General features: G+C 39.5%; 1 protein-coding gene and 1 long non-coding RNA gene across 2 annotated transcripts in view; both read left to right on the top strand.

The window, feature by feature from the left end:
- The window catches only part of LOC125965267 (uncharacterized), a 358,615-nt gene that overhangs the window by 299,465 nt on the left and 46,608 nt on the right, over positions 1 to 12,542 (top strand). The gene's annotated exons all lie outside the window — the stretch shown is intronic.
- On the top strand, positions 2,376 to 10,547 carry MMP1 (matrix metallopeptidase 1). Its single transcript, XM_004282195.4, has 10 exons — positions 2,376 to 2,815; positions 3,263 to 3,507; positions 3,601 to 3,749; positions 3,991 to 4,116; positions 4,845 to 5,000; positions 5,135 to 5,252; positions 7,343 to 7,476; positions 8,967 to 9,129; positions 9,655 to 9,758; positions 9,940 to 10,547. Exons 1-10 carry the CDS (start codon positions 2,708 to 2,710, stop codon positions 10,047 to 10,049), a joined length of 1,413 nt encoding a protein of 470 aa, XP_004282243.1. The 5' UTR covers positions 2,376 to 2,707; the 3' UTR covers positions 10,050 to 10,547.

Here is a 12,542-nt window from a genome sequence, read left to right as displayed (position 1 = left end):
ATCACTCACAAGCACGAGCCTGGGAGTTAACGTGTTCTGGTATAAATACCTAACTTGAAATTTCAAGATTTAGGACTATGTGAATCTTTGAGGCTTTAAACAAAACTTAACTTAAAATTCTTTGTTATTTTAGGAAGAAATTTAACAAAAAGCTATTTTAGGTATCCAGTTTCCAATCCATGTCAGCATATCTGAAGTTGTAACAAAAGACTTAGAGCATTTAAGTCGAGAGCTCTGGACTCAGACCATGAGAAAAAGGTGTTAGTCCAGGCTCTGTCTCCTCTTTTCCCCCACCCTTATCCTCCCATCCTTGCAGAGGTGTGACCCCAGGTCTGTAGGCAACTACTCTGTCCTTTAGTTTCAACTGGAAAATCAAGGTCCTGGACTAGGTCCATGGTTTTTGAGATTCACTGCACTGAACCCTCATTGTTCCTTAGAAATTGAGGACTTTGCTAAAGAAAGGGGGATGGGGGCAAACTGGGAGTGATATAGATGGGTCTCGCAGCCCATTTCCCCTTTCATTAGAGCACTTCTCCTATCATCTGGTTTACAAATTGGTCTTCCAAAAGAGATTTTGTTTAAAGAATACAGTAGTTTACAAGGTTTGAAAACTTCTAGACCATAAGATATAGACACCTGCCAGACTGAACAGTTTATGAGACTCTTCCAGGGTGATGCTTATGTAATTTCTGGCCCCATCCCAGATGGTCACAATGTTGTTCTCTTGCGTTAACCTAGTGACCCTTGTTCTCCAGACCCCAGTGGAGTTGGGGGCAACGTCACATTGACCAGATTCCCTAACAAAGTGTGTCAACCACCCTTTGACTGAATACACAATCTGTGTTCAATCTCTAATGTAAAGAGTTCCTTTCAGTATATACCTTGCCTGTGCTGGAGTGTCTTTAATTGCCAGTGTTCTTTGGTCCCCACCCTCCATCTAATGCCTGTGAGAAAGAGAAGGTTTCATCTTCATGAGAGCTTCTTCCAATTCCTCTCACCTCCATGAACTCACATGTTAATCCACTCAGATGAGGAACCTGTGGTTAAAGATTAAAGAGGAAATAAGCTCTTTCACGTCAATTCAACCACTACTGAAGAAAGATTTATGCATAAGATGCATTTCTTAGTGTCTCGAGGAAAACAGAAATTGGTAACGTGAGAAAAGTCCTGAGAAATCAAACCTGACATGATGGGGAAGGTGGGTGACACCATCAGGTGCTAATGTGGAAGAACACAGGCAAGTGATTCTCAACTTTATGTCACATTTAAACTCTTTCTTTGAAGGAGGGTGGGGCATGGGTAAAGGAAGCTACAGATTTAGACCAGCTTGCCTTACCAAGAGTGGAACAGATACCACTGGTGGCCCCAAGACACTTTAATGTGGATCCTGAAGAATGAATATACATTTTTCATTACATAGCCATGTATTTATTTTAATATGCAGACAAAAATAATGACCCACTAAGCTATGATTTTATGGATATGATAGCTTATAATGAGGCAAAACTTTTAGAGTAAATTTAAAGAAAAACACAAAAATGATATTAGAGGTGGCACTAAGATTTGGCAAAAATCATGACAGAGGTAGAAGGATTAATGAAAGTCAGAAAACTAGGGCTAGACCAGGTCCAGAGTCTCTCGTATCCCAGTACTTTCCAGTAAAACTGATCTGTGCAACTTCATACAGACTTCTGTTAAAGCCATCTTAAGGTGTCCCATAAGATGTTTCTTTATTAATTAACCCCATTCCATCATAATTGGTGCACAGAAGATGCTAAATAAGATCTTTGAAATAGATGAATGCATAAATACATGAATGAATGCATACATGAAAGAATAAATAATTGCTGCCTAGCCCCAGGGAGCAGAGATGTGCTCACATTGAGGGGAAGATTAAAAATAAGACCTCAGACTCATACTTGGTCTTTTGCTAGCCCCTGGCTCACCTGCTACATTCTGACAGGTTTCAGAGAAGGATCCTATTTGTCCCATGATGCCGCTGGGCAGTGTCTACACAGGGTGGGGAGTTACCTCATACCCCACCTGTGGACGGGGACCTTCTAAGCCAAGGTTCTCAAATCTTGGGCCTGAATGAAAATTAAGGGAAACTATGGTGTTAAGAAAATAGTGTACAAGGCAGCTTAGCAAAGGTAGAAGGGAACCCCACTGAACCTGGGAGAGCCACCCCCAAATGAATGCCTGTCAGTACAGGTGATGAACAGCCATAGGGCATGGATGTCAGCAATTCTGTCCTCTGCTTGGGGAGAAAGGTGTGTGTATAACCCAGAGCACTTTATGACCAGCAGGATCAAGTACCAAAGTCTATTTTTTAAAAAGTCTGTGGAGTACTCTGTGATCTGCAGATATAATAACGTCTTTCTCAAACAGGATAGAAATGAATTGAAGAAAACAACTGTTTACATTTTGGATGTGTCTCCTTTGCCCATGTTCTGTTTAATGTTAATCATAAGCTTGCAACACCGAACAATCTCAAATAATCTGCTTGGAGTCACCATTTGTGATGATTGCTCAGATTATTCACTGATAATCAAGAGGATGTTATGAAATGTGAGTCAGACAGCCTCTGGCTTTCTGGAAGTGCCAGAACCTTATATATATGGACGGAACTTCCTAGTTGAGACATTGGAGCAGCAGAGAGGTGGGAGCCATCAGATTCCTTAAGCTGAGAAGGAAGACAGAGGCCAGCATGCCCAGACTGCCTTTGCTGTTGCTGCTGCTTCTCTGGGGCGTGGGGTCTCACAGCTTCCCAGCAGCGACTTCAGAAACACAAGAGCAAGATGTGGAGACAGTGCAGGTAAATGCTGAATTTCACATGCCCCAAATGCAAAAGCCTTTATTTACATTTTCCCACAGTATAACAGAGTAACAGCAGTATAATAGAGTTTATTTAAGGATGGATGTCCTACAAAGATAAATTTTTGTCAGAAAGGGCACTATCCCCAAAAATGTATCTATCCATGCATAGACTCTCCTTTTCCAGTTAGAAATGATAGGAAACTAAAAGAACAATATGCAAATTTGTCTCTACAAATTATAATTCTGACTTCATAATAACTAATGGTAGGGAAATTTCTACTCCAAAATTACAGTTTCCACCAATAATAAGAATAATAAGGACCATGCAATCTAAACACAATTTTAAAAGTAGTTCTGTGTTTCAGCTATAACTTTATACTGTCAATATTTAGAAAAATTAGAAAGATTTCCCATCCAGTGTTTCAATAATTTTATCTTTCATCAGAAATACCTGGAAAACTACTACAACCTGAAGAATGATGCGAAGCAAGTTGAAAGACAGAGAAACAATGACCCAGTAGTTGAAAAACTAAAGCAAATGCAAAAGTTCTTTGGGCTGAAGGTGACGGGGAAACCAGATGCTGAAACCCTGAATGTGATGAAGCAGCCCAGATGTGGGGTGCCTGACATGGCTCAGTTTGTTCTCACTCAGGGGAGCCCGCGGTGGGAGGACACACACCTGACCTACAGGTAATTAGACTGAGCACCAGAGTGGGAATGCTATTTCCCATCAGAGCCATCAGAAATGAAATCCGATGTGTCTGTATTTTATTTCATTTGAAGGATTGAAAACTACACACCAGATCTGTCAAGAGCAGCTGTGGACCATGCCATTGAGAAAGCCTTTCAACTCTGGAGCAGTGTGTCACCCTTGACCTTCACCAAGGTCTCTGAGAGTCAAGCAGACATAATGATATCCTTTGTCAGGGGAGGTAAGCTCTTCTTGTAGCATGAAAGTATTCTCACCTTAACTTCCCCCTGCCTTTGAATCTCTTCAGCTTTGCAACTAGATCTCCTTGTTTGAGAAAAGTGTTTATTTTATGGACTTAAGAATGAAAACTATATTGCATTTGCTGCAAATCTGTTGGCCTCTTAGCAAAGCTAATGCTTACTCTCCTGGGTTAGCCTAAGTAAGAACCAAGAGGAACTTTTGTTGAATTTTGTTTCTTGCAGATCATCGTGACAATTCTCCCTTTGATGGACCGGGTGGAAACCTCGCTCATGCTTTTCAACCAGGCCCACATATCGGAGGGGATATCCATTTTGATGAAGATGAAAGGTGGACCAACAATTTCAGAGGTAAGTCAGCTCATCTTGCCTCTCTCAACCCTTCTCCCCCCACCCACTTTCTTGGTTCATTGTAATATTGGTTGACTTAACTGAAAGAATGCATTAAAAAAGTATGCATTTTTCTGCTACCACTTAGAAAATTAATGGTGCATTTAGAAAATGTAAGAGAAGAATTATTTCTGTTAGTAAGAACATCTTATTGGCTACAAATAGGCTACTCTGAAATTTCTAGTAAGTAAATGTTGAAAATCTTAATGTTTTCCTTGTGGGCATCTACATAGAATCTTTTATATTGGAAGAAGACACCAAAGTGTAATAATGTTAGTAAGATATGTGGAAATCAAGAGAAGAGAGGTTGTATATATTTTCCAAAATTTCCAGCATTAAACATGTATCAATCTGTAAATAGGAAAAAAAATGTGTTAATAGAAGACTATTTCTTCTCTGTGAAATAATATGTGCCATCTAGCCACTGACAAGACTGACTAATCTGTGCTAGACTCTTGGTTGGCTGAATTTGCTTTTTAATAGTAATCATAGAGTTTAGGCTTTAACTGGTCTCTTCACTATTAATAAATGCATTCTTCTTACCTTCAGAAAATTATTTTATACATTTCAAAAAGCTATTGAGAAAATAAGAACATTAATCCTTTAGAGTTATAGATTACTTCTTAATTAAATGTCTCAAAACTGAAAATATTTCAAATAATTGCAAATGGGTTTATTATCCATTTTAGATTATAACTTGTATCGTGTGGCAGCTCATGAATTGGGCCATTCCCTTGGACTTGCTCATTCTACTGACATTGGGGCTTTGATGTACCCCAACTACATCTTCAGTGGTGATGTTCAGCTATCTCAGGATGACATCAGTGGGATCCAGGCCATCTATGGTGAGTATAAAGAAAAACATTATAGACAAAGGGTCATTAGAACAGCCATTGGCTTTATCCTTTAAGAAGCTTTCATTGGTTATGTAGTTTTCCAAAGCCAGGTGGAACTAACTCCAGATCTCTTGTTCCTTTAGGACCTTCCCAAAATCCCACTCAGCCAATTGGCCCGCAAACCCCACAAGTGTGTGACAGTAAGCTAACTTTTGATGCTATAACTACAATCCGGGGAGAATTGATGTTCTTTAAAGACAGGTAAGACATCAGTTCTTCTTTGTGTTATGTATGTGTAATAACAGGACTCATTGCTATGGGTACATATGGGCCACTACTATGCTTCATACATTGTTTATCTTACATTTGTTTACATACATTATTATAATTATAGTTGAGTGTAAACAATTGCTTGCTCTTGCACAACATAATGAACTTATAACAACCTTTTCCCCAGCATGTATTCTGTCATTTGATTCTCATAAAAATTACCATTGAAGTAGAAAATCAGTAAATATAATTCCATTTTACAGATCAGTAAAGTAAAGCAGAGAGAAGGAAAGAGATCCTTCAGGGCACAGAGTTTCTTGGCAACAAAGCGGTAATTGGTCTTCTGACCTCTACTCCAGGCCTCTTCTCATTTTTGTCACTCTTTAGAATGATAAGTATGTCAGTATTTTATTAGGAGAAATCAGTCCTTTTCATAGCACCATCATGCTGAGAAGGATTGTGTAGACCCCTTTTAAGTATCATCCTGGAAAAGACAGCCCTTCCAAAGCCTGTGGTCATAATAGGACTCTGTCTCCACCCCTTTACCCTGGGAGGGGGCAAAGAAAGATAGGAGCCATTGCAGGGAGAATCCCCGAGAATTCATGAGGACCCTGTCTGTTGAGGGTCAGGGGATATGGGCAGTCACAATGTGCTTCCCTCCTCAGAGGAGGATCCTAGAACTCCCTCAGCAGTGTGTGGCCTCAGGAAGGCTAAGGTCCCTCACACACAAGGAATAGGCCTGCTCTGCATACAGTTCTGATTCCTAAAGGACAAGGCAAAATAATAATACAGTCATTTTCTGAATAATACAGTCTGCCGCACATAGAAAGTAAGGATGCTCTAAAAGGCTCCCTTCTCCTCACCTCTCTTCTTGGAGTGTCACTGGAACTGTTTTACCACTTTGTGATCATATCTACCCCAGAAAGCAGTGTATTGGCTCCTAATGCTTCCCATCCTGTGCTTTACTATTTCTGAGTATAAAAGATAAGGATGGATATAAACCATACAGGGTGTGGCTCAGTGCTGGGGAGTGCTAGGAAAGACTTGGTTTTAAAGGAAAGCTGTCAATATAGCAGGATGTGCTTATCAAAGCAAGTATTTGAAGGATGACTCCAAAGAACAGGAAAAAGTCTAGGATTTGCAAGAACTGAAAGGACACTGAGATCATTTAAATGTCACCAGGTCATGAAGCCACAGAAGGTTAAGTCTAGAAACAGTAATAGTAACTGACTTGCCCAGGGTCTCACAGCCAGGCAGAGGCAGGACTGGATCGAGAAGTCAGATTTGACTTCCAAGGCCAGAGTCTTCCCTGTGGCCTGGAATTGGGAAAACTCTTCTGTCGGCCCATGTGACAGTCTATGTCGTTACCCCAGTCAACTTTGTAAACCACCAACCAAAGGAAGACAAAGGGAGTAGCTGCTAGATCTGAGTTTAAAGTTAACCTTTGCCTCTTAACAGTTGCATGGTCTTGGACACCTCCCTTCGCCTCCCTGACCTCAATTGCTAATCTGTGAGATGAAAGCAATGTTCTCTTGTAGGATATTTGTGAGGTAGGGCATGATGTAGGTAAAGTGTACACTAAATGTAGGATGTTAGTTCTGTGTCCTAGGCCCTGGTGTGCTTGCCAAAGATGATTGTTACATTTTGAGAATTTTGCAAGCTGGTTGTTAAACAGCATTATTAAAAGTTAAATTATTAACTTTAGAGTTAAATTATACAACTTACAATTGTATTTAAACCAAAGGTAATAAAAGTAATCAGAATTCATCCCTTTGTAATTGTTTTGCTGCATTTTACTATTTATTTATATTCCTGAGGCAGTTTATGCCTGATGTATCCGTAGAGTGGAAACGCTATACAGTGGTGCACCACCGCAAATCTCTTGATTTGCAGTGGTTGTAATATTTCCACCATGAAAATAAGCAAATGCTACAAACCAGGACTCCTCCCCAGCCCCATCGTGGAGAGCCAGATGTTAAACATTTATGAGCACACTACTAGTGCCAGCAATAGAAGGACCTGAATGACAGCCAGAGCTTGCTATGGATTAGATAAAAACATTTTTCCTTCTTTCAAATCAGGTTCTACATGCGCACAAATCCCTTCTACCCAGAAGCTGAGCTCAATTTCATTTCTGTTTTCTGGCCCCATTTGCCAAATGGACTTCAGGCTGCTTATGAGGTTGCCGATAGAGATGAAGTTCGGTTTTTCAAAGGTAATGTTTCCAATTATCTTTCAGTTTTTATGCATTAAAGTTTCTTCTGCTTTTGGGCTGATATATGAGACTACTAGCTACTTTATTTCCATAGACTTAGGAAAATCTAGCAAATCAATGGGAGTCTATCACTTTAGTTAAGAATTGCATGGTGCATGTCTGAATAAATTTAAGTGAATAGCATATGACTGGAGATACATATTTTATGGCCTGTTTGTGAATGTGGACTTATGTAGCTGTTTTCTGTGCAAACTGTTTATGTATTTTAAACCCTCTCCACATTCTTGGGGTGCTCAGGAGTAAAACTGAGAAGATGGAACAGAAACATTTGAGTTGGATGGTTTCCTAGAGCCTATTTTATACTAATAACTCTCCTGAGAGAGGAGGCCCCACAGGGCAGCCAGATGGGGGTGCTGCATCCTTGATGTCAGAGTATGGTCTTCAGACCAACAGCACTGACACTGTCCTGGGATCTGTTAGAAATTCAGAATCTCACTTAACCATAATACTGACAAAGTTCATCCATATTGTCAGATCCTATTCCAGACCTTCTCGAAGTTTAACAAGATTGCCAGGCAATTCGTACGTACATTAAAGTGTGAGAAGTCCTGAACTACCATGAATAGAATGGGGTAAACTTCTTTGATTCTATCAGAATGAAACATGCTCCAGTGATCAGCTCCTGACTTTGAAGACACTATGCCAAACATCAGTATTTCTCCAAATGTTTGTTTGGCATAGTGCAGACAAACATTAAGACACCTGACCCAGTCACACACTCAAGGCAAAGAACTCAATACAGTTCAGATGGGCAAAAAACTTTGAAACGGGCTTTCTAGCCCTTATATAATGAAATTAAATGAGATTTTAGATACACAAAGTTTCAGACTGGTTTTTCCTGAGAGATAAATAAGGATACTTGAGCGAAAAGTACAAGCCTGGCTACAAGATGTAAGACCAGTTTTATATGACATGGAGTTTACTAAGTCTAAATATGCAGAATCTGGACACAGCCTAAACTCAAGTACTTGGAACTGTAGTCAGGTGCAATGATTTCTACCCTGGGTTGCTAGTCATTACAGATTGTGAGTCATTACAACACTCTGGCCTTTAGGATACCCTTGGTGTGAACTTCCACAACCCATGGGCAACCTGGAGAAGTGAGGTTTCTATCACTGAGGTGGCACGATGAACTCTGTAGTCATTTGAACATCTGGCTTTGGAAGGAAGCCCCCAACTCCACAAATCAGTCATTCTCAAAGCTTGCTACAGGTTAGACTTGTCTAGGAAATTAAAGAAAAATACTGATTTAATTGGTATGGGGTAGGATACCAACAACGGTATTTAAAAAAAAATAAATCTCCCTAGATGATTCTAATGTGCAGTCAGGATACTCCTCTAGCACACGAGACTAAGCATTTAGCTGGAAATCCACTTACTGTCTACTGGTGCCCTGGGCAAGTGTTTTCATCCTGTTTCTTGATTTGCAGGTAATAAGTACTGGGCTGTCAAGGGGCAAGATGTGTTATACGGATACCCCAAGTACATCTACAGATCCTTTGGTTTCCCTAGGACTGTGAAGAACATCGACGCTGCTGTTTCTGATGAAGATACTGGGAAAACGTACTTCTTTGTTGCTAACAAATGCTGGAGGTAAAGACTGGGTACAGAAAATGGTAGGGTATATATTCTTTCTACATAGAGAGAAGTTACTAAATTGAAACATATAAAAATGAGTCTCATAGTGTCTTGGCTAGCTGCCTTTTCTGGGAATGGCTGTAGCTTGTCCAGCTTCCAAGTTGGTTGACCAATAATCATCACGCAATTCCTGTCCCAGAGATCCAGGGAGAATGTGGACTTGAATTTGAAAAAGAAGATGTGAAAAGGAGGGCATTCATCTTCATAGGGCTGCTGTAGCCAACAGGAACTTATCTTTCACTGCATTTGACATTAAAGCACCTACTGGAGAAGTAGAATTAGATGTTGGAGTTCAGAGGGAACTTATAAATCTTCTAGACCACCCAACATCCTACCTCACATCGTCCCACCTCCTATTTTTACACACCTATGGAATTAAAAGATCTTATTACATTCTTGCTGGTGAATTCCCTGTAATAGTTTTGTGAAGGCTACACATTTAACAAATAGTTCTGACACTTCTAATTATTCTTTTACTAGGTATGATGAATATAAACAATCCATGGATGCAGGTTATCCCAAAATGATAGCAGAAGATTTTCCTGGAATTGGCAGCAAAGTTGATGCTGTTTTCCAGAAAGACGGTAGGTGAATATATACATATTTCCTCTATTTTGTTGCCATGGAATAGCATCAGTATTGTTATTTGGAACAGAAAATACCAAAAATATTTATTCTCACAAATGACTTGGATTTTTGAAGAATTAAAGTTAAACCTAGAAATCACTTGTATAAGGTAATAAGTCTCTTTTTTTTTATTTCTAGGATTTTTCTATTTCTTCCATGGAAAAAGGCAATACAAATTTGATACCAAAACTAAGAGAATTTTGACTCTCCAAAAAGCTAATAGCTGGTTCAACTGCAGAAAAAATTGACCACCTGTTAAAAAGTTAAACAGAAAAATATATTTCAGGAGTCCAAGGAAGGTACTTTCCTGAAGAGACATATATTTAAATAAAATACAGAGTCATGAAGTATAATCTTATTTATACCCCATTCTGCATAATTTTTATGACTTAGAATGTAATGTTTTATGTACTGCTATAATTTAGTTCCACAAATAAGGTCAAATTCATGGCTCCACAGTTCAATTCTCTGCAGATGTGGAAGGAAGGAATAGGCAGTCACATTTGGATAGTCCTGGCCAGATAGTCTGGCCAGGATTGTGCCCAGAAGTGACCAATATCACTTCCAGATGGAATCATTGGATTGCTGGTGCAAACTTCTCCAGCGCTATGATGATTGTAAAAGCACATCTTGAGAGAATTTCCACAAGGTTGAAGAAGCCTGAATTCCTGGGCCAACACTCTGAACAGTTACCCTAAACCTCAGTAGATTTTGCTTAAGAAATAAACTTTCATTGTGTTAAGCCACTAAGATTTTAGATTTTGTTAAAGCTGTGTAACACAGTTTTTCCAGACAAACATTATCTAGTTTATCATGCCTAATTTGAGAGGATGTTAATGGAGGTAGGAGTCCTGTGGGTAGCTTCCAAGCCCTATGAGTTTTCTGAGTAGCTCAGAGGGTGCTCAGAGTGTTTGCAGACTTTCCAAATACACAGAGAGTCTTGAGAATATTTTGAGTTATTCATGATTCTGAGGCAGGCAGTTCTCAACTTAAGAATTTGGACAGCAGTGTAACCTTCCCTTTGGACAAATCTCTCTCTCCATTAAACATTTTTATATTAAAGTATAACATAAATGCAGAAAAGTGCACATATCATAAATGTTCATGTCAATGAGTTATCACAAAATTAACAACCCCACGTAATTCTCACCCAGCTCAGTAAACAAAACATTACCAGTGTCAGGGAGGGGGAAATATCTCCCTTACCTGTTTTGAGCTCTTGTGGCTGAACTAATAATAAAGTTGACACAAGACAGATTAACAGAAGAAAAAGAAAGTTAATTTAATTCATGCACATGGAGGTATCATAGAAATGAGACCTAAGGATTGGCTAAAGCAGGCAGCTTTTATACTTTTTAGATAAAGAAACAATAAATTTGTGAGGAACTGAGAAGACGAAGAAAGTTAATTGGTGAAGAATCTAAAGAGAGTTTGGGCTTGGGGTAGTAAACTAAAACAGTAACAAGGTTTGTATATTCAGTCCTGCATCCCTATCTCTGGAGATAAGGATGTCCTACTACCACCAGATGCAGGGATGACACTGCTGTCAATCTGATCCCCCCATAAGTACTGATATGACAGCTGTTTATGATGAGGGCTCTCAAAAATGTCTTCCTTTCAAATTACCAATTTATAGGATCCAACATCTGGCCATTGATGTGTAGGATCTTATATTCATTTCAAATACTGAGTCAAACCAATAAGCCTTTTTTGTGGCTTAACCAAAGATGCAAGAGACATCTCACAAGAGAGTATGTATCCCTCACATGATCCCATCACTGCTCAACTCTTTCTTAGCTTAGTTCTTCAGAATAAGAGTCTGAAACAGGAATTCTTTGGTGTTGTCATTGTGGGAGGAGTGCTCTCAGGAGAAGAGGAGTGGGGGACATAGTTTAGAACAGGGAAAAAGCTAAAGAATGTGATCTCAGACAGAGCTTGCTTTGATCTTATGAACAAGGAGCTCTGGAGCAAAAACTGAATTACAGTGAGTCCCACCTTGAGGCAAAGGAACTAGACTTTTGCACCTCTGTGTCAATCAGTTATCAGTTGAGGTCTGTTTTGGGGAGAGGAGCATTGCTCCCAGGCAAGATGATCCCATTTGGCAAAGTAACAGGGGACAACTGGAAGTTGTAGCAGTCAACACTTGCAGTATCCACGAGGATGCCGAGAGGGATCTGAGGACAGTACCAACAGCATTCTCTCTATATTCTCTATCTCCCAGAGTAACCACTATGCTGACCTCTAATACCTTAGATTAAATTCACCTATTTTTTAACTAAATTAGAACAACTGTGTATTATTTTGTATCTATCTTATTGTGTTGAACATTATTTATCCACTGGTAATGGGCTTTGTGTTGTTACCATTTGGGGGCTTTTATAAATAATGTTGCACATATGTAGGCATTTCTGTTGATTATATACTGAAGAGTGCAATTGCTGAGTCATAGAGATTATCAGACACTCTTCAGATTCTTCCTTGGCCTCATCTTTCTTTTATCCCTGACACAGCAGTGGTGACTGGCTTTGTACAGGTTCTAAACCAGCTTCTAAATTAGTAGCTGTTCTCGTTGGGTCTGTGCAGTGTGTTTCTTGCTTCCTTCTCTAGGTTTTTCCATCTTTTCTGTTGATGTTCCATCCAGCTCTGTTATGGAACTCATTCAGAGCTCATGAACATACAATCTAGAAGTGAGAAGAGTAATAATTTGTGGGACAAATATTTTACCAATGTGAGAGTAATGG

Source organism: Orcinus orca, chromosome 8 (assembly GCF_937001465.1).
Source record: "Orcinus orca chromosome 8, mOrcOrc1.1, whole genome shotgun sequence".
Lineage (NCBI taxonomy): Eukaryota > Metazoa > Chordata > Mammalia > Artiodactyla > Delphinidae > Orcinus > Orcinus orca.
Note: the sequence above shows the minus strand (reverse complement) of the source record. Positions and strands in the feature narration are given on the sequence as shown.

What these genes read in the sequence shown, in the direction of transcription:
- MMP1 (XM_004282195.4), top strand. Translation starts at nt 2,708, where the DNA reads ATGCCCAGACTGCCTTTGCTGTTGCTGCTGCTTCTCTGGGGCGTGGGG. An exon ending in AAGATGTGGAGACAGTGCAG is followed by an intron (nt 2,816 to 3,262) that starts GTAAATGCTGAA and finishes ATCTTTCATCAG; the next exon opens with AAATACCTGGAAAACTACTA. An exon ending in GATATCCTTTGTCAGGGGAG is followed by an intron (nt 3,750 to 3,990) that starts GTAAGCTCTTCT and finishes TGTTTCTTGCAG; the next exon opens with ATCATCGTGACAATTCTCCC.